At 38.0% G+C, this 23,348-nt stretch overlaps 1 protein-coding gene across 1 annotated transcript in view; it reads right to left on the bottom strand.

Moving 5' to 3' along the window:
• LOC149224281 (putative rhamnogalacturonate lyase B) overlaps positions 1-23,348 on the bottom strand; it is a 480,785-nt gene that overhangs the window by 449,789 nt on the left and 7,648 nt on the right. The window contains exon 3 of the mRNA XM_089386062.1: positions 1,110-1,229. Coding sequence (XP_089242188.1) covers positions 1,110-1,229 — 120 coding nt within the window. The remainder of the gene's footprint in view (positions 1-1,109; positions 1,230-23,348) is intronic.

The following is a 23,348-nucleotide window of genomic DNA, read 5'->3' as shown; positions in this document are numbered from 1 at the left end:
ATCCAGGTGGAGGAGGTTCTTCCAAAGTACCTCCCTCGCTAAGAGGGAGTATTGATTTTTGTAGCTCAAGCAGGTACTTTTGTACCTGCGGAAGGTCTTCTAGCAAGAAGGTCCTTGTTTTGCCTCTCTAGGAGCTTGCATGTGACACATGGATTTTCCATGTTGAATGCATGTGACATGCAGAGTGTACAAATGAGTTGCATGCATGTGGATGTGTTGCATGTGACATGCATGAAATGCAAGCTAAATTTATCACCAATACTTAAGTTAAAGTAAAGAAAGATAAAGATAAGAAAGTTAACTAAATTTCAGTCACGTATCTTCATTTAACTTTATGAGCTAATTTTGGCCGTCAATCTTAGCTTAGAAAAGTTATAAATTGAGCCTAAGGGTTGAGCCAAAGATACAACGGCAGCACAAGATTGAGAGCAATGTCTCAGTGAGTGAGTGTTGGGTCCAAGGGAGTGCAGAGGGGCTGGAGATCCATATCTACAAGAGAGCAGATCTGTTGGATCAAATCCAGAGTATTATAATCTGTATTTTCTAAGTTGGACCATTGTACGAAGATGGGAGCCCAAGTAAGTTTTGAGTTCTATTAATGATGAATTGATTTGTTGGGCAAAACTTTGTTTGTGATTCATGTGATTCAGATCATAATTTGCTTTAGCTAGATATTATTTGTTAGGAATCTAGCTATGTGTTTGTTCAGTGATTTATTGCTTGGAATTAAATATGTTGGGTTTTTGTGAAATCTAACAGTTCATATTCCATAAAGGCTATTACTTGTGCCCGTGTCTAAGTTGGTACAATTTAAGCGAAGTTGCAACCTTAAAATTGGTTTGAAATCCTAATTCTAAATCAGTTAGACAAGGCAGACAGCAAAATGAAAAAAAATGTATGTCAAAGTTACTTCATGAGTAATAGAAAAAATTCTCCCACCAATAAGCTCCTTATCATCCATTGTAATAAAGATCAAAGCTGACATGTTCATTCAAAGCAGAAACAACACAATACCTTCCTTTGCACAAGACAGATAAGGATAAGCATAAGAAAAAAAATTCCCTTGCAATATTTTTAATCGCGGGAAAATTGAAAAGATACAAACTAACCTTTTGTCTATATTTAGTGGCACCATCTTCCAACTGCTTGAAGGATTGTATGGCCTGAGGAAAGAGACTTCGACTTTATCCTTGTTAGCCTCGACTACTTTAAAAAATATCGCACTTGGCCTGCAAACAAAATTATAATTCTCAACGGCTAGTTATCACAAGTATAAAAAATGGCGCTTATTAATAAAATTGCATATTCAAAGGTATTAAGGACTATACAAACATATCCAATTTGTGAAAAAAAACATGTCTTATTATTTTATATTGACTCTAACTAGGTTGCACTGCATGCAAGCTTGCCTGCCTTCTTACATTGTATGAAGTTGTGGTTGTAGGGTGTAACAAGGAACAATTAGTAACAAGTGCATTTCCAAAAACTAGGATGACCTTACAAAACCAAAACAAATGTGAGCATACAAGTGCATTGTTTCCATCAAGTTGCATCATTAATATATGTATAAGTGGGTAATGACTTCACTCAAACAAAACAAATGGTCGCTCATTAAAAGGGGAACACATTTCTTTCAAATTGGGGAAATTCACGTCAAAACCATTTAACATACAATGTAATTAAAGAAAAGGTTAAAGACAACTATCATATATCATCCCAGAATCCCTGCATCAACCCAAAATCAACACAATAGGACTTCAAAAGCAATATTATCCTTGTACAAACATCACAAGGTCCCTTTATCCAAGTGATTCTAAGAGGATCATAAGGTCATTATAGAAAAATAGTAAGTACAAAGTGAATTCCCTTCTCATGCAAAACTTCAACAAGAAAACCACTAAAGTTGGAAAAATGATACCTGAAAATAGTAAAGTTATATTCCTCCTCTAGAAATCGTTCCTCTTCTTAATGTAGAAACACTTCATTAATGTGTAATAAATTCAGGAATATGCAGAGATGTGATACACAATGAGAATAGAATGATGAAATGACAAAGAGACAGGAGCATGTTTACCAATTTTGTGTCGCTAGACACCCTACTAGCTGATTGATCCATGTATTAGAAAGACTTCCCCATAGTGGTCCCTATAGACATGAATTATAAATATTGTATTCCCCTTTATTTGTTGTCACCAACCTCATTTCATGGACATATGGAGACTACCAATTTTCAGAAAAGAGATGTTCTCTTATCTAATCTTCTCCCTCTTATAATTAATTTTCAGCTATCTAGTTAGGCACAACATTTCCTCTTTGTGCAACATTTAACTACTCAATTTTTCTAACATTGATGATAAGACTTTGATCTACCTGAGGTTGTGTCTTCACACTTACAATATCAAACTAATTTCATAAAACTAACCTGCAGCCTGCACACAAGGTCTTGTACCCAAAAATAATGCGGGTCAATCATAGCCTAGAAAGAGGTAGGCCACAATGAGGAAGTCAAGGCCAATTGCAATCTATTATCCCTGTTTCAACAGGGGTACTCCAGAACTATTTGGCCACACCATATAAGCGCAAAGGATGTGTCATAAATCTGCCTCCATCCGATGAGCGGACACTGTCAGGGGTGGGTAGGAATGCATTCCCCTTAGCACTACCAACTTCCCATCTGGGCCCGTAAACTCCATCACTAACTTCTACCAATCAGTGGTGACCCTCCCCAATGAGTACAACCATTGGACACCCAACACCACGTTGGTGTCTGGAACATCAACCACAAAGAAATGGTTAGTGACAGAGTAGTTCCCCATCATCAGAGTCAAGCTGGGAACATATTTCATGCACTGCATCGTCCGATCTCCTGGCACCAACACTGAGAACCCCTCAAATGTCTTTGTGTGAATGCCCCTCTGCTCCACCATCTGGGCATCAATAAAGTTGTGGGTGGCCCCACTGTCTACTAAGACTAACACATGTTGCCCCTGTACAATACCTCTGATCCTGAGTGTCAAGTACTTCAGAACTCCCCGAAGTGAAGCGAGAACTCCCCCAGATGGAGCGAATGGTCCTCCTCCATGGGGTGGTGGTGGTGCTCCCCCTAATGACTGCACCCCCTCATCTCCCTAGTTTGTGCCTAGCTCATTCTCCTCATCCGGCTCACTAACTGAATACACCTCAATATAATAAGCCTTGCCCTTGGTGCACTTGTGCCTGAGTGCCCAAGGCTCTTGGCACGTGAAGCATAGCTTCCTCCTCCTGAGGTCCCTCCTAGTCTCCTCATCCAAATGGCCACGTCCACCCTCCCTCTGAGGTGGGTGAATGTCACAGTTCCCCTGTGGGGTGGTAGGTCTAGTGGGTACCAAGGCCCTGGTCTTGGGCATTGTGTCAATCATGTCCCGGGTCCTAGAAATAGCGTCCAATAAGGATGTGAGCTTGTAGGCCCTCACCCAAACATGCAATCGCTCTGCTAGCCCCTCCAGAAATAGCATACTCAACACGGCCTCTAAGATATCCGACACCATCATGGCAAACCTCTGAAATTTTGAGATATAGATCTCTACGTTGTATGTCTACTTCAGGTGGGCCAACTCCCTGAAATGTAGCTTAGGGTCCTTCCTCTCGAACCTCTCAATCAATCTCCTGGTGAACTTGGTGTAAGAGGTGATGTGAATGTGCCCCAATGTAATCAGCCTGTGGTACCACCACTCCTGTGCATCTCCCTCTAGATGTAGCATAGCAAACCAAATAGCATCCATCTCTCGCATGGGGTTCAAGTGAAAGTAAGTGTCTAGCTTTTGAACCCATGCCCTGGCTGAACTCTTAGCCGACCCATCATAGTTGGGGAGTGTGACCTTCCCCGCTATCTTTTGCACCTTCTCACTAGACTACCCCCCTCTATAGTGGGTCACAACCCCAGTGGTATGTCTCTCCTTTAGGTTGATGTACTCCCCAAAGGACATCACCCTCTTGATCCTGGGGTCTAGTCCCTCGTACTCATCAATACCCAATGCAACTAAGTTGACCAAATCCACAACTGGATCTGGCTCCCTCTCATGCTCTAGCTCATCCACAAAATGAAGCATTGTGAGACGGCCTACCTGGCCACGCAAAGGGGTGTGTGGGGATTGGAATGTACTTGCCTACCTGGCCTCCCCCTGCTCTGGAACCCCCATCACCTTGGGGTTATGCCTCTAGCCTCTGATTCACTTGTAGGCCCATCACCTGCTACATCATATCCATCCTCATCTGGCCCTGTCTCAACATATGCTGGGATGTTCTCAGTAGCTCCTTAAGGACCGGGTTTTGTCCTCGCTATCTGGGTTGTTCACTTCCCTCTAAGTTCTCTTGGTTCTCCATTCCCCTTCTAACATTCTCCAACTCAGTATCTGGAAAAGGGTCTTGTACTCCCTCTCTACCTTGACCTCTACCTCTTCCTCTTCCACGGCCCCATTGGAAAACAACACCTTGGTACCTAGGAGGCATCACCTACTCTTGTTCCCCACTCTGGCCAGAAACTTGCTCAGATACCACTATAATATTCCTAATAGAAATATAGAGTAAAATACCAAAGACATGCACTAGCTACAACATATAAACAACCATAAAAATTCTGGAAATAACACATGCAACAAGAATTAAAACCCCATAATGCAACAACAAGGAATCTGATCCATTTTATTGATAAATCATGGAATTTTGGTTACAATAGGGAGTGGAAAGAGTGCACCTGGGCTTGCTATGAAAGCAAGCAAATACCTAGGTGAATGTAGCTGAAAATCCCCACGCGAATGGCTCCAATAGGCTGTACGCTGCACCCAGAAAATTATTTGCACTGTTGTTGTAGGCAAACTGGAATTTGAGGGCTCAAAATACCTCCAAAAATTCTGCGGAATTAGGCATGTACTCCTTGATAATAGTTCAGCAAAACCCAGAAAGGAATTGGGCTAATTCTGACCTCCCGGAATTACCCAATTTTTGGTGCTACACACTCCCTAGCAGAAACTGCGTCCTCCACAACCACTGTTGTTGAATATGTCACTTTCTCCACTCTAACAACTGTAGGAATGTTCTAAAAATTTCACCCAAAAGAATTAAGTTTCTTCCCAAAATCTAGCCCAAGTGAGATGAACCCGGCTACACGAATTTTGCCCAGAAACTCTACTGCGCAGGCCCTAAAATGGCACGTTTGGTACTCACAAAATCTGCAATGCTTGGCCCTGAAAATCTCCACAAATGCTGGTCCAATCTGAGTGTAATTTCTGCTAAATTCCCCAGCCAAAACACCCCTCTTATCTCCCTCAACTCAGTAGTACAGACTTGACTATTGCGTCCTCCCTAGAAGTCGAACTGGCTAAGGAATGGGCTGCATTATACCACGACCCCAGCAATTTTCACCATCCCACTGAATTCAGAAATTCCTCCTTAGGGTGGCACTCAAAGTCCACTAAAAGAGAGGCTGGAATTTCTCCTTGGAAATTCCTATGCTCAAAGCACCAATTGACTTGGCTATCAACACAAGCAAACTCTAAGTTAGATGAATGAACAAGGAACCCCAAAAAATGAGTTTGTTTTTGCCTTTTGTAGTTGCTCTCCTCCTCCTCATGTGGTCCCCACCAAATCGAGCCCCTTGAGCATTTTTCCCTCCATGTGAATCGAATTCCTCCTAAGGGTTCGAGTTTCCCCTTTGTGTGACCCCCACAACTCACCCTTTGATTTTCAACCCACTTTTCCTAAGTTGTCTTCCTTTCCTTGCAAAATTTAATTCCCAAAACTCCTAAGTCCAAGTGCCAAAATAATTTAGTAGGAAACAGAACTGCAAAATTGACAATACTCCTTAGATAAATTTAATTATTGGGGATATGACATTTTGTTTATTTCATGGTATGTCTGCCTTTGTAGCACTGCTAACTGCACCCTAGGTGGTAACTCCATCAGCCAACAAAAGAGATAAGATGATAGATCAACTCAGCCTTTTGGGAAATCCATTCCTCCTCTTGAATTCACCCTTACAAATTAGATACTCGTCTCCTTATATGTTCCTCTTCAATCTTGAATCTTGCCACATACTTATATATATGTAATTCAAAAATAGCCATAGCCTTGAAGAAACGAGAGTTTCAAAAAACATGTCCTCTCTCTTTCTCATACTTACACTATATGCTCACATCAATCCAGTTTCACACAGTTTTGTATTAATGTATGTGTCATATTAACTTGTGTATTGTTATCACCAAGAAATACCTTCACTGAAAAGACCCAAAGACCGAGAAATACCTTCACTAAAAAGACCCAAAGGTGTTTGTATAACTTTAGGGAAAGTGCGAATGTCACCTCACACAATCCCTCCTACTTTGGGCAAGTGTTTTTCTAACCTCACATGGGTATCCCTAAGTGATTCAATGTGATGTCCCTGTTTGGTCAATTTAGTGTCCTAAATTGCTCTACATAAATTATCAATCCGGGTATCGTAAACTAATGAAGTGTAGTGCACTATATGTGCTAGATGACCCTTCTTACCTCACTGTTTTTGAGTTTTATGTTGTTTTGGGGGTTTGATCTTTTAATTCCTAATGTTCTGCAGTGTACTTAACAAAATCTTAAATCTACTGCTGCTAAGAATCTAGAGAAATGAAATGAGAGCTAAAAGTGCTTTAAGCCAGATTTGGAAGTAAAGTTTTAACCAAGAAAATGAAAACAGAGTTTCTCTTCTTGCTATTATGATTGTTTCCAAAACATGAACTAAAAGGACTTAAAACTACTATCCAATCAATTACAAAACCAAAGCTTAAATGAGATATTAAAAACTGAAAATGAGATTGCAGCTATCTATGATGAACCAAAAATGAAATACTAAAAATGAGATTACAACTACTGTCTAGTCTATTGCAGAATCAAAACTTGATGAAAAACTGAAAATGGAATTACAACAAAACTAAATGAAAAACTATGACTGAAAATGAAATTGCAACTAGTCTACTATAACAGCTAAATGAAGTGCTTTGTCACTCTGCTACACAATTTTGGAAGAACAACCTCCTTGTGATAGCATTTGAGGGATTCAATACTCCATTGTTCTAAGAGAAACTGAAAATGAAAATGAAATTAAATGAAAGACTAAGACTAAAAGTGAAATTGCAACTAATCTACTATAACAGCTAAATGAAATGTTTTATCACTCTGCTACACAATTTTGGGAGAACAACCTCCTTGTGATAGCATTTTGAGGGATTTCATACTTCATTGTTCTAAGAAAAAATAAACATAAAAATGCAAAGAAAGACTCATTCATAAATGAAATATTTCACCACTTAGTTTTAAGATGAACCATCAACTGAAAGGGCTTTTGGAAACATTCACTTACAACATGAGTTACTAAACTAACAATAAAATGGCATTGAACGGTTTAATTCAAAATCTAAAGACTAATGAACAGCGAATGAAATGAATCAATCTACGCTACTGACATCAACTTCAAGCTACTGATGAGAGACTAGAAAGTAGTGAAACAAAAGAACTATTTTGTGCTGAAATAAAACTATTCTGAGTTAGTAAGAAGATGACACAAGCTGCATTATGAACAGAGTTAGAAAATGGTTATAGGCATCATGGAAAAACACAGTGAATTTACAGTTAACTATGAAAGACAAAATAAAATGTAAAATGTAACCTTAACCAACGCAGGGGCCCTCTGCAAAGGTCTCGAATTATAAGCACTTAATCAACACTCTAACAACGCTTCAGGTATCCATGAAACAAAGTCTTTATATTAAAGTGGAGAATGAGTTCTTCAAACTACAAAGCGGAAATCTGAACTTAATACATAAGCAAAAACTGAACTTGTTCTGCGTTCTTCACACAGGTATTTATAGAGAATTATACAATTGTTTTAAAGAGAGAAATAAGTTATAGCAAAACACGTAGGCAAGCAAGTATGCGGAATTCTTGTCCTTAGTTGCTTGGAAACATAAATCTTATGGTAATGGCAGTTGGATTCCGTTTGTGCAGGTGGCAGATGAAGTTCGTGGCCTCAAGAAACTGCTTCGGATCCCATCACTGAGAAACGTGTGCAAAATAGAGCTCTGTTTGCCATAGATTTCTATGTTTGACTTCCCTTTGACCGAAGTCTTCCTTGTTGATTTAGGTCAGATGAATAGGATACGATCCATGCCCTGCTGTTTTCCAAGCTACCCATGTAGTCCTTTTCCCCTCTTGACACCTAGAACCTACAAAAGCGTGGAAGTAGCTGCAGAACAGCCGATTAGCTGCAGAATGTGGCTGCGTTCCATAGCTAAAAGACAAAAACTTGTTCAAATAACAAGCATAACAGTATAACATGTAAATCATTGAAATATACTCCTTGAGGCAATGTATAATGGTTTTTGATGATAAGGATGCATTTTTCATGGAAAAACAAAGAAGGAAGGATGAGAAAAGTAGTTAAGGGAAAGGCAGTTTTGGAACTCAACATACCCCCACTGCAAGATTGTTGCATGTCCCTATGCAATCAAAATTGTGAACTCCCTCCTCCTACTGCATTTGTTTTGAGACTTCAGCCAAAACATCCAACCTATTCTTGCTTTTCTTTGCACCAACTGCCATCCTAGGCTTTCTCATGAGAAATCTGAACTTGAGGTTAATAAGTGCCCTGTTTAACTTCTTATTCTTCCTTTTTAGTTTTATGTTCTTCTTGTGCCATAAACCAAAGTGAAGCATAGTGTTATCATGGACAATCTTATCCAACTTGTTCTGTTCTTTTAAAGCTTCATTTTCTCTTTGGATGTGCCTATTTAGAACTTCTAGCTCATAGATCTCATGTTTAAGTGAGCTAGTTAAAGTCTTTTGTGATGTGGTAGGCTGCTCAAGATTAGATGAAGTCCCTGGGTCCACTGATGTACTCTTTTTCTCCAATGACTCTATGTAGTCATAAATCTACTGTTGGATTGGATCAATGCCTGGAGAGGCTCTTCTTGGGCTGCTTTCAAAGTTTTGTGGAGAAGAGTTTTGTGGGCTTTGCTCATATGGAATATTGTCATGGGACTGGGTTGGAGTTTCTTCCTCCATATCTATGAACTGGGTCTCTTTTGATTTTGCTTTCCTCACTTTGCCCTTGAGTCTAGAACTTCTCCTCAAACTTTGGGAGCCTATGATTTCTTCCTCTATAACCTGTTTCCTTTTTCCCTTCTCCTTATCTTTCTTGAGCTGATCCCTGATTTTGATTAGTCTCTCAGAAAGCAGTTGTTCATCCTCCTTAGATGATGAAGATTCAGGAATATTTTTGTGGATTTCCTCAACCTTTTCTTTCATTTTTCTTCTCTACTTTGTTTGCTTTCTGATCTCTGTTAATGTTTCAGAGATTGGCTCTTCTTCATTGTTTTTTTGTGTTGAAGTTTCAAAAGTGTTTTGAATGCTGAGACTGGTCTTCCTTCTCCTACTTCTTTTTGTAGGACTTCTCTCAGGCAATTCTAGAGCATCTTGGAAGAAGTTTCTAACCAAAAAGCCCTCCCATGTGTCCCCTACTCTCTTTAAGTGAAATTCAACTAAAATTTTTACTAGTCCATGGTGATAAAGAGTGGTTTATATTGCTTCAATTTTCTTCTGAACATTAGTGGCCATTCTTCTCAAACTATTCAACAGGAAAAATGGGAGATTGAGGGTTCCATCTTCAAGAAAATTCATTAACAGTCGTATGTGATATACATACATGGAACCAAACCTCCCCTCACATGTAATAAACTTTTGCAAAATTAATAACATGCTACTCCATTTGCTCTTAAGTGCAGAGATTGGAATTCCTTTCCTAAAAACTAAAGTGTCCATACCTGGATTTTTGAAAATGACCTTCCAGGTTTCACCATGAAATTCTTTGTTCTTGAACCACCTCTCTCCTAGCCTTGGTAGCTCAGTTGCTTCAGCAATAAAGGACTCGGTAACTGCAAATTTTATGTCACCTATTTCCACGTCTATTCCATCAAACGATCTGGCAAAAGATTTGGTGATTTCTTTATTATAACCGTTGAATTTTTCAATGAAACTCAACCAACCAGCCTTTTGTAACATTCCTTTCAGCGGAGGATAACCTTCCATGTACTTCACCCTTATGGGTTCAGTTCTGACGATGAGCCCCATCACTTCTATTCTCTGCTATTCTTCAAAATTTCCTTCACTGTTTGAGAAATGGAGTGACTGTGTACAGAGGACTATGTATAAGGCAATGGAACAGCTGGTATATAAAAACAAAAATAACTATGGATATGGGGACGGAATGACAGAATATATGGAAGTAAAATGACTATGAGTATGAGATAAAACGACTGTACATACAAGGTATACGAAAACAGAGTAGTTGTATGCATAAAATGTGTGGAAACAGAGTGTGCACAAGGTATATGAAACAGAGTGGTTGTACACGTAAACTGTGTGAAAAACAGAGTGACTGTTATACACAAAGAATACGAAAACAAAGTGACTGTGTGCACAAGGTAACAGAGTGTTTGTATGCACGAAATATATGAAAACAGAGTGATTGTATGCACAAAAAGGTTGCGGAAGTATAAGAGAAAAACTTGGTGTAATAAATGAACAATCAGGGTTTTGAAGAGTCGTATTCAAATAGGTTATGTCATGAATCTAACCGTTTAACAGGTGTGTTGGAGAAGTCCGGTTAAGTACGAGTCATTGAGTTTAAAACGGAGATTGCATCATTAGACCGTTTGGCATTAAAGACGGAAGGTGTGGCGGAATCATCATGGCAATCAAATCTCATAATGATAAATCAAGGAGTCATGTGATTATACGAGTTATACAAACTTATGTTCTGTATTGCTTTTTGAAATAGGTTTTTGTTTTTACCTTTAGAACCATACCTTCCGCTTGCTAATCTCTTGTTGTTTGCATCCACAGGTGCTTAGATGTGATTGGTCTTCAAAAGTTGTTTTCTCCTCAATTACCTGCATATGAAATATTATTATGAACTTGCCTCTTTGTGCATGGACTGATGATCAAACTGTTGCTGCAGAATCAGATTGACTACAGAACAGGATTAGCTATGGAATGGAAACAGCGGCAGAACGTGGGAACAGTTGCAGAATGTAAAACAGAGAACAAATTATGGCTTATGGATGAATGGAATGGAAATGGTTGTATGAGTGAAAATATGACAAGATGATAAATAAAAAATGGAGATGGAAGAAATGCTAGAGAGGAAAAATTTATTGGTGGAATATGATAGTGGAGTGAAGTGAAACTTTGCAAAAGTAAAACAGAGTGAAAATGAGATAAAACAATGAATTTTGCAAAATGCAAAGTGAGTCACCATTTTTTTTAGAAAAAGGAAATGGAAAATATAGGGTGTCAGAAACTTCTGATTTTCACCCTATATTTTTTGTATAAGCATGCCAATCAGTGATTGGTTTTCAACCTTATACAATTATTTTTTTTTCTTTTTTCTTTTTTCTTTTTTTTTTTAGATAGGAAAAACAAACACTAAGTTGATGGAGACGAAAGATTCTTCTTCACCAACTTCATTTCAGAATTGTTCTGAAAGATCTTGATGAACTCCTCCTTTGAGATTGGTTTTTGATAAATTTTCAATCTATGGCCATTCACAAGGAGAGGAATTTGACTTTCATCTATTGTTCTGATCCTTACTGCTCCATTACTGAAAACTTTTTCAATCTCATATGGCCCAAGCCAATGAGTTTTAAACTTCCCTTGAAAATCTTTAAACTTTGAATCAAATAACAGTGCCCAATCTCCCTCTTGAAACTTCTTGTCCTTGATGTATTTGTCATGCCATTTAGCCCTCTATTGCTGAACTAGACCAATCCTTTGAACAACCTCTTGTATGATTTCATCAAGTTCATTCAATTGTTCCAGTCTATGCTTTTGAGCTTTTGATAAATCCATCCCCAACTGGACTACCATTTTGAAAGTTTTGACTTGGAACTCTATGGAGAACAGGACTTGTTTCCCATAAACAAGTTCATAGGGTGTATGTCCAGTTGTGTTCCTCCATGTAGTTCTATAGGCCCATAAGGCTTCAGGAAGCCTTTCTGCCCAATCTCTTCTATGTAGATGCACAGTCTTGGTGAGGATTCTTTCAATCATCTTATTTGTAGACTCCACTTGACCATTTGCTTGTGGATGATAGGGAGTGGATTTCCTATGCTTGATTTTGTACTCCTCCATAAGCTTCTCCATCATGTTAGATGCGAATTGAGGTCCTTGATCCTGTCACAATTTCTCTTGGAACACCAAAGCGAGTAAAAATATCCTCAAAAAGAAAACTAGCTACAGATTTTTCGTTAGCAAAAAATAATGCTTTGGCTTCTACCCATTTGGTGATTTAGTCAGTGCATACCAATATATATTTTTCCTACTTGGATGGAGGATTAATAGGTCCAATAAAGTCTAAAGCCCATTTTTCAAAGGGTTCGATAAGTACCTGAGGTTGTAATGGCATTTCATTTGAGGGAGCAGGTTTCCCTACCCTTTGGCAGCTGTCGCACCTTTTGACATATTCTTTAGCATCTTTAAAGATGGATGGCCAATAATATCTTGAAGAAAGAATTTTATAGGTTGTCCTCTTATCAGCAAAGTGTCCACCACACGGCTCATCATGACATGCTTTGAGAATATCAGGCATTTCATCTTCCCTGACACACCTTCTGATCATAAGATCTGGCCCTGTTTTATACAATTCGTTAGTGATCCATGAATATCTTGCACTATCTTGAATAATCTTTCTTTTCTCTCTAGGAAATAAATGTGAAAATAACTTCCTTGTAACCAAGTAGCTAGCAACATCTACAAACCAAGGAGTTTGAGTAGCTACTGCAAAGAGATATTCATCAGGAAACTTATCTTCAACTGGAGAGTCTTTTTTGATATTTTGAATCCTGGACAAGAAAACAGCAACTGTGTTTTGTTTTCCAGGTCTGTCTAGCACAATAATGTTGAATTCTTGTAAAAGTAAAAGCCATATTGTAATTCTGCCATTAGTAATAGGTTTATTCATCAAATATCTAATTGCAGAGTGATCTGTATGAACAAAGGTTTCATAGCCTGTTATATAGTGTTTAAACTTGTTAATTGCATGAACAACAGCTAAGAATTTTTTTTCAGTCACAGTATAATTCAACTTAGTGGGAGTCAAATTTTTACTTGTATAGTAAATGGCATAAGGAATCAAATCTTTTTGTCCCAATACAGCTCCCAGAGCTGTATCTGAAGCATCTGTAAAAATATGGAAAAGAAATTTACAATTTGGTCCTCTTAAGATAGGCACTTCAGATATTTTTGCTTTCAAGGTTTCAAATGCTAGTTGGCAATCAGGATTCCACTTGAATTCACAATATTTTGTAAGCAATTTGAAGAGTAGAGATGCTATTTTAGTGAAGTTTTCTATAAATCTTCTATAGTACCCTGTAAATCCTAGAAAATTTCTAACATCCCTTTGGTAATTTGGAATTGATATCTTCGAAATGACTTCAACTTTAGATTTGTCAACTTTAATCCCATCTCCTGAAATGTGATGTCCTAAAACAATACCCTCTGTAAACATCATAAAGCATTTTTCATGGCTTAGTGAAAGGTTTATTTCTTTACATCTTTTAAGGACTTTTTCCAAATTTTCCAAAGCCTCTTCAAATGTGTTACTCCTGAAATGTGATGTCCTAAAACAATACCCTCTGTAAACATCATAAAGCATTTTTCATGGCTTAGTGAAAGGTTTATTTCTTTACATCTTTTAAGGACTTTTTCCAAATTTTCCAAAGCCTCTTCAAATGTGTTACCATAAACTGTAAAATCATCCATATATACCTCTACACAAGCATGTATTAGATCAGAAAAAATTCTTAGTACTACTCTTTGGAATGTTGCAGGTGCATTACATAACCCAAAAGGAAGTACTCGGTAGGCAAAAGTTCCCCATGGACAAGTAAATGTGGTTTTATCCTGATCCTCAGGTGCTACCTGAATTTGATTATAACCACTAAAACCATCCAAGAATGAGAAATACTTTTTACCTGCTAATGTATCTAACACTTGATCTATGAAGGGCAAAGGAAAGTGATCTTTCAAGGTTGCTTTATTCAATTCTCGGTAATCAATGCACACCCTCCATTTACCATTCTTTTTAGGCACAATTACCAAAGGAGAAACCCATTGGCTATCTGAAATTGGGTAAATGAAGTTTACATTGAGTAATTTTTGGAGCTCTTCTTTCACAATTTTCCTAAGATTTGGATTCATTCTTCTTTGAGATTGTCTGACTGGTCTACTGTTTTCTTCAATATAGATATGATGGATACAAATCTTAGGATCAATTCATTTCATGTCGATATACTCCCATGCAAATGCAACAGAATGTTTTTGTAATATTTTGGTTAGCTTTTCTTGTTGTAGTTTCTTCAAGTTTTTGTTTATGTTCAATGTCCTACCTGGAAAAATTTCAATTGGAGAGCTACCAAACTCTTCCATAGAATAGAGAGACATTTGCCTAAATGACAAGTATTCAACATTAGATTTTTCCTGGAATTGTGCATAATCATATTTTGAAGATGTTTCAAAATTTTCCTATGTGTTTAAAATTGGACTATCTTCACTAATTTCTGACATAGTAAAGAGAAGTTGAATATCATCTTCTTCATCGATCCATTCTTTGTCATCTATTTCTGTGATTGCTTTTGCTGGAGGATACAAAGTAAATTTCTTTGTTGAACTACCATCAGAAATATACATGTCACTAGATTTACAACTAATAAAAGCATCAATTGTGGCCAGCCAAGGTCTTCCTAATATGAGTGGGTGTCCTCCTAGATTATTACTGGGAGTTAAAATCATGAAATCAACAGGATATTCCCAAGAATCTAAGGATACTAACATGTCTTCTAGCACACCATCTGGTTTGATTACTGATCTATGTGCAAGTTGCAATAAGGTAAATGTGTAAAGAAGGTTAGCAAGTTTAAATTACTCCATAGTTTGTCTACTCATAATGTTTATTGCTGCCCCTAAGTCAATCAATGTGTATGGAATTTCAATCCCATTTATATGTGTCTTGACAATTGGACTTCCTGGATCCACATATTTCTGCATGGCAATCTTTCCCATCATGATATCTGCTATCTTTCCTACGAGGTGAATTCTTTTTGTTTCTCTTGGTTTTCTCCCTGGTCTTTTGATGCTCAACTCATTTATTGTCTTAGCTAGAATAAGAATTTCTCTAATGGCTTGTAACAAAGGAATTTTGATACAAACATTCTTCAATTCATCTAGAAAATCATAATTGGGCAACCAGATCTGTTTTTCTACCCCTCTATCAATTTGTAATCTCTCAAGAAAAAGAGGTGTAGAAGTAGATGCTAGTTGCTCAATGATAGGAGTTGTGTTTATTGATTCTTTTTGTTTTTCTTTTTCAATGTTTTGGTTTTGGAGGGATGTTCCCTCAAAACTTTTATTGATTTTCAGAGAATCCTCCTCAGAAGTGTCTTGTTCTTAAATGACTATAGAAGGTTTTTCCTTTTCTACTATCCTACCAGATCTAAGCTGAACATTATTAGGATCTAGAGGAGTAATCATGTAAGTTGGAAATTGTTGTCCTTCTACCATGTAAGCATTCTGAGGGTTTTTATTATTGGGGTTTTGCAATGGTTGGGTAGGTAACTGATTTGGTTTTTGCTGAAATGGAAGCAAGAGTTGAGGATTTTGACTTTGTTGTAGAGGTTGTTGTGGAAATGGCAATGAAAGTTGAGGGTTTTGATTTAGAAGTTGAGATTGCTGATTTTGTGGGGGAGGATAGCTCTGATAAGATGGAGGATATTGATAATATTGAGCAAATCTCCCATAAGGATTTTGTACCCCTTGTGCCCACGGTTGAGATTGATACTGAGATTGAGGTTGAGGCCAAGGTTGCTGCCAAGAATTCCAATTTGGTGGGGGCTGAAAATACATTGGATCGTTAAATCTTTGATTTTGTGGCCCTTGCCAAGGTCTTCTTGCAACAAAACAAAGAGGTTCTGTAGGATTTGGGACTGTTTCCTCTTGAAAGACAACCTTAAGACCTGGGATTGAGGGACAACCCTTGGTCTCATGACTTTCTGAACAAATCATACAAGTTTCTACAATTTTTGCATCTAAAGGGCATTCCCTTAGAGCATGTTTCTTTCTGCATTTTGGACAAAAAATGGCTAAAGCATCAGCCTCTGTTTTCTGCTTGTTTTGAATTTTAAGGGTGTCTAGTTGCTCACTAAGGCTCCCTAAAATGTCAGTTTTAAACTCATCAAGCATATTGCCAATTTCTGCCCTACTTACAAATCCAATTGCAGATTTGTTTGCTCTAACAAGAGAAGGATCTCTCGGCCCTTTCTCGGTTTTAGATTTCCCTCTTGAGGGATGAACACATAGTTCTGCTATGTCACTCAATGGAAGTTGAGAGATATCTCCCTTCCCCATCATGTTAAGGATATCTGTCCATTTATCTCTAATGGTCTTTAACACAAGAGCTTTCAAAGTTTCTTCATCTAAATTGTTCATTTTTGCTCTTTTCAAATTATAGTTGAATCTCTTAAGCAAATCCTCTAAATTTTCATCTTCTTTTTGTATCATTTTGAACACCTCATCTTCATGATTGATAGGCATACAATAATCCAAGTATCTATCCAAAAATGTTTGTTTCATGGCATTCCAAGTTCTAATGGATTAAGTGACTAACCCCATAAACCATTTCAAAGCAACCCCTTTTAGCGTTGAAGGGAACAATTTGAGTTCTTGAGAGTCTTCTAGATAGTCATAGGTTCTGCATAAGACTTCAAACTCAAACAAAAATGTTTCAGGGTCCTCACTTCTTAACCCATAAAAGTTTGGGAGGACAAATGGTGAAATGTTTTTCATTGTGGTATGTGTTTCCTCATCCACTATAGGGAATCCAAATGAGTTATCTACTTCCCTATTTCCTCTGCCTCCTCCATTATTACCTCTACCTCCATTGTTTCCTCTACCTCTCTGTAATGAAACCAGCTCAAGAAAAGATAGATAAACGCCTTAAAATTCAGCCTCTTCGAGGGGGCAACCTCCTTTACATTACATAAATGAACAATTCTTGGATGATACAAATGACAAAAACTCCTTTCTATATATAGGAGTCTAAGGAGTCACAATATAACCCATCCGATCTAACAATAATAATATAAAGCCACAAAAATAACAATAGAGGGATTCTATGGGGCACAGTAATAACAATATGGGGACAATAGGGGCACAACAATATTAATAAGGGATACAACTACAATAGTAATGGGGTAATCACTAGTATTATAGGGACCCAACATACCCCTCTTCTTCAAAAAGGTGTTGTCCTCAACGCTTGAGTAGTTCTAGATGCTTCTGTATAAAATTCTCATCCTCCCATGCGGAATCTTCAGCGGATAAGTTCTTCCACTTGATAAGATACTCCGAAATTGATCGATTTCATAACTATCAAGTTCTTGTTTCTGTGACTGCTTTTGGTTCCAATATAATTTTTCCTTCCTCGTCAAGTTCTGGCAATATTGTTTGAACTGGGAGCTTGTCGCCTATAACCTTCTTTAAACATGAAACATGGAAAACTGAGTGCAATCGAGAAGTTGTAGGAAGCTCCAATTTGTATGCCATAGTACCAATCTTTTGCAACACCTTGTACGGACCATAATACTTTGGTGATAATTTATTATCCTTCTTAGCTTGCTTGAGGGACATTTGCTTATATGGTCGTAGCCGTAGGAATACCCAATCACCTACATCAAAACTTATTTCATTGCAATGTTGATCTGCCTGTTGTTTCATTCTATTATGTGCCAACATGAGGTTATCCTTTAAGAGTTGGAGGACTTGTTGTTGATGTTCGATGTGATGTTCCACTGTTTGAAGCTTAGAATTTTTTCTTAAATATGATATGATGGATGGTGGCTGATAGCCATAAAGTGCCATAAATGGGGTCATTTTTGTTGCTGTATGGAAGGAAGTGTTATACCACCATTCAGCCAGAGGCAACCATTTGACCCATTGTGTCTGTTTATCAGATACAAAGCAACGAAGATATCCTTCCAAACATTTGTTTACTATCTTAGCTTGCCCATCAGATTGAGGATGATAAGATGAGCTATGAGCTAACTGAGTACCAAGACAAGAAAATAATTCTATCCAAAAATTTCCAGTGAAAATGGGATCTCTGTCACTTACAATAATCTTTGGGTTTCCATGTAGTTTTTGAATTGTTTCCATAAATGCAGTAGAAACTGTACTAGCTTTAAATGGATGTGATAATGCACAAAAGTGTGCATACTTGGTAAGTCTGTCAACTACCACCATGATGACACTCTTTCACTCAGACTTGGGTAAACCTGTGATAAAATCCATTGAAACCTCCTCCCAACGTTGGCTTGGAGAAGGCAAATCATGACAAAGAGCTGCTACGCAACATGAAAACACACTATTGGGCAAGATTGCATGTTTGCAAGGCTAAAATGAAAATTCTCCGAAGGAAGCTGTCAGAGGCCCAGAAGAAGAAGAAAAGGACAAACCCACTCCGTATCTTGGCTGAGGCATCCCTCACTCACCATGGTACTCATTAGCCTTCATCCAGCAGCAAAATAAAAAAAAATTGAGAGTTTTGGAGCATTTTGGAAATTTTTTGGAAATTTACAGGTTTTTGCCTGTGGAGTGGTCTCACCCCCCGCGCGACCACTCGGGAGGACTGCTCAGAATCACAAAAAGTTGACATTTTTGGAAAGGGCATGCAAAAACTAGAATTACCTATACTTGGGGTCAACTTGATTTTGAGATTTGGGCCTCCAAAAGCTCAAAATACATCAAAATTTTGACTTTCTGCCCACTTTTTGAGTTGCAGAAAGTGACCTTGGGAGAATTGACTTTTGAGGGGTCAGATCAACTCCAAATCCAGAAATTCCACTTGGGATGGAAAGTAGACACACAGAGCTTTCCAATGAGCCATCTTGCACTTGATTTGGACAACTGGAACCCATTCAAAAAGTGCTGCAAAGGGGCGCGACCACTCGAGCTAAAATTGACAGTTTTGACTTTTCAGGCCTGCAAACTCTGTTTTTACCTTGGTTGATCATTTGTACCTGTAAATGATGGATGTATGGATAATTTTCATGGCACATTGATAGATTTAATCTCTCTTAACCCTTCTAGAAGCTTCCTTGATATAAATAGTGAATATTTAATGCATGGATGAGTTAGCTAAGTTTTAGAGGCAAGTTGTTTTGACTTCCTATTATCTAGTGCTTAGTTTAGAATTAGTTCAAACTGCTCCTAGGAAGCTGAGCTCGACCCCTAGAGGTGGGGAAAGGAGTTAGATGGTCTATATTATGCCTTCTCTTGCTCATTTTCATGGTTGGACTCTTGTGGGAGAAGCATTATTGTATATTGTACATCTATTACTGCAATTTAAGGAAAAGGAAGGCCAGGGTTTTGCAGACATCATTGTGGATTCTTGTGGATTGTTGTGTTGATGGTGTGTTCTCTACATGTTATTGTAAGTGTGTTTATGTGTTCCATCTCTTTCTTTGCTGCTAATTGAACAGATGAAGTGATAAAGTTTGAATTCATGCATGCCATGCTCAGCTTTTAATTTTGTTCAATATCTATGTTTTCCACTGTCTAAAGAGGATTCAAAGTTGTTGTTTGCCCTCTTTAGCTCCTCCTCTATCATTCCTGATCATCCATCTCAGATTAAGGCATCAGCACTCACTCCTACCTTGCCCCAAAGATCCCCCTGCAAAAACTGAGCCTAATCCCCGCACCCTGAATTGCACTCCCTCCAATTGCCACCAAAAACCCCAAAAATCTTTAAATCAACCCCCCTTATCAATTTACTAGCCTAAAATCTTTATTCCTAATTGGTCAGCTTATCATATTGAAAGATCTACTGAATCTGACCCGAGAGAGCCTTCTCATACCTCGTAGGGCTAGCTACGAGGTGAAATGGTTTGATGTAGCCTTGAGAGTTTGTCTTCCTCAGCCTAGGGTGAAATCTCAAGCGCTAACAGAATGGATAAAGGTTGTAATAGACCCGGTGTCTTAATTGTTTCAACTTTATTTTGTTGGCAAACCAAACATTCCGCCACAAACTTTTGAATATCTAATTTAAGGCCCTCCCAAAAAAATTCCTTCTTAACCCTGTGGTAAGTTTTTAAAAATCCTGAGTGCCCTCCTAAGGGAGAAGTGTGCAATTCCATAAGAATCTTTTGTTTTAGCTAGGAATTCTTACAGAGATATAAGCGATCTTTGTACCATAACGAATCATTTTGCCAGCTAAATGTATCAGACGTACTAGAGTCTTGTTGTAACTTTCGAATAAGTGCCCACACTTCTTTGCCATTCTTCCATTCCTCCCTTGCTTCGTTTATCCAATTTGGTTGGATAATAGAAATGGCGCACAACAATGCTTCCACATCCTCATCCTTTCTTGAGAGTGCATCTACCACCACATTTTGCTTCCCTTTTTTGTAGATGATTTCAAAGTCATAACCCAACATCTTTGTGACCCAATTTTGTTGCTCTTCAGAGGATAATCTTTGTTCTAAAAAGTATTTAAGGCTATCATGATCCGTTTTTACCTTGAAGTGTCTTCCCATTAGGTAGGGTCGCCATTTCTTAAGTGCATGGAGTATTGCCAACATTTCATTCTCATAAATAGCTTTGTGTAAAAACTTTCCCTTGATTGGACGACTTTCAAAAGCAATAGATCTTTCATCTTGCATTAAAACAGCACCAATTCCATTTCCTGAAGCATCACATTCCACAATAAAGGTTTTTGTGAAGTCTAGTGTAGCGAAGACCGGTGCTTCGCACATTGCCTCTTTAAGATGCTCGAAGGCCTTTGTTGCTTCTAGAGTCCATGAAAATGCATCTTTCTTCAATAATGTTGTTAGAGGCGCTGCTATTCTCCCATAATTCTTAACAAACTTGCGATAATACCCTGTCAACCCGAGAAATCCTCGCAGATGCTTTATGGATGTGGGGATTTTCCATTCCTTAATGGCTTTAATTTTGCTAGGGTCTACCTCTACTCCTTCATGAGATACAATATGACCCAAATATTCCACCTCTTGTACTCCAAAGAAACATTTGGATATTTTTGCATATAATTGTTTCTCTTCCAATAGTTATAACACCCTGTCAACATGTTCAACATGATCCTTCCAAGACTTGTTGTAGATTAGTATATCATCAAAAAATACTAACACAAATTTTCTAAGGAATGGTTTGAAAATGGAATTCATCAAACCTTGAAATGTTGAAGGTGCACTGGTAAGGCCAAAAGGCATGACCAAAAATTCATAATGACCCTCATGAGTTCTAAATGTTGTTTTCCGAATGTCTTCAGTCTTCATTCTGATTTGATGATATCCTAAACAAAGATCCAACTTGGTGAAGTAAATTGATCCATGCAATTCATCCAGTAATTCATCAATGACAGGAATGGGAAACTTATCTTTAATAGTGAGCTTGTTGAGCTCCCTATAATCTGGACACATGCGCCATGATCCATTCTTCTTGTGCACCAATACTACTGGAGCAGAGAAAGAACTTTGACTCGGTTGAATTATACCAGCCTCTAGCATTTCTGCAACCATGCGTTCAATTTCACTCTTTTGGGCATAGGGATATCTGTACGGCCTGATGTTTGGAGGAACACTTCCTGGAATCAGATGAATAACATGATCATGATCACGAATAGGTGGGAGACCTTTGGGAGTCTCAAATACCTTGGAATGATTGTCCAAGACTTTTTGGAGATCTGGAGAAATAGATGATTCCAATGTGGAAACATCTAGCGAACATAATTGTGCAATTACACCTCTTTGTTCATTTTTTAGAAGCTGTCATACCATTAGAGTTGATTATCTTTCCCGGTTTCCCTGCAATACCCCTTAATTCAACTTCCTTTCCTTCCACAGAAAATTTCATGAAAAGTTCTTGAAAATTAAAAACTATTGTACCCAAGGATTGTAGCCATTGGACTCCTAGTACAACATCAGCACCTCCCATTGGAATGGAAAGCATTGGGCTAGTCAATACATATTCTTCCATGGATAGCTTGATATTATGGCACTTTCTAGAGCAATTTATTGTTCCTCCATTTGCAACCATCACTTGACACTCTGGTGCTGGATATAAGAAGCAATTCAATTCTTTTGCTACCTTACAATGAATAAAATAGTGGGTACTTCCGGAATCAATCAACACTATTACCATTTTCTTCTTGATTTGTCCTTCTATCTTGATGGTTTGAGGAGTGGTAATTCCCGCCAATGCATTACAAGATATGGTCGGATTCATTTCTTCTTTATCTAGGCTTTGTTCCTGGAGTATATCCTCTTCTTTTGACCTTTCTTACTCCTTTTCTTCTTCCTCTTCACAATCTATGTAGAATAATTTCTTCTCAGCACACTTATGGCCTTTAGTGTATTTGCTATCACAACTGTAACAAAGCCCTTTTGCTCTTTTTTCTTCCAATTGTTGTGGCGTCAACCTTATAGGTTGCGGAAAACTAGGGGCAACAACACTTCCATCTTTATAGTTGTGAGTGGTATGCTTCCTGGTTGCCATAATTTTGCTTTCCATTTTTTTGCTAACCTGAATGCCTTCTCTAATGAATCCAGTTCCCAAAGGCGAACATCATGTTGGATATTATCCTTTAAAGTCCCTATGAACACATCAACCCTATGCTCCTCTGGAATATTTTTTACCCTTATGTTCAATTTTTGGAACTCCTCAATGTGCTCCATTATTGAACCCTTTCGTTTGAGACTTACCAATTGGCTAAAAAAAGTGTTGCATTTTGTATCCTCATAATGTGCTGTCAATTCTTCCGTAAAAATCGCCCAAGTGATAATTTGTTTACGAGAGCAAAGCCATCGATACCATACAAACTGATTTGGTTCCAAATATAAAGTTGCAATACGTACCTTTTGTGTGTTTTGCACATTATTGAGATCGAAAAATTGTTCCATCTGTAATATCCATGTTGCGGGATCCTTGCCATCAAACTTTCTCATATCGATTTTTGGAATATGGTGGGTCTTTGATCCCACATTAGAGTCTATGGAATCATGATTAACATTTCTTTTGTTCTCATCATGAATTTCTTTTACTACCCTTTCACCATTAGTGACCATTTCTTGTAACAACTTATTCATATTTATCTTCAATTCTTCCATCTTATCATCCATGCCATCAATTTTAGCGTCCATGCCATTCATCTTAGCTTTCATGCCATCCATCTTAGCTTCTACGCCTCTCTTTAAACAATCCATCTTCGCTTTTACATCTTT

The sequence above is a fragment of the Pinus tabuliformis genome, chromosome Q (genome assembly GCF_031772625.1).
Source record: "Pinus tabuliformis cultivar Carrire ecotype Pingquan chromosome Q, CPIR1, whole genome shotgun sequence".
In the NCBI taxonomy this organism is placed as follows: domain Eukaryota; kingdom Viridiplantae; phylum Streptophyta; class Pinopsida; order Pinales; family Pinaceae; genus Pinus; species Pinus tabuliformis.
The sequence above is the reverse complement of the archived record's forward strand: the minus strand, read 5'-3'. Positions and strand labels throughout refer to the sequence as shown.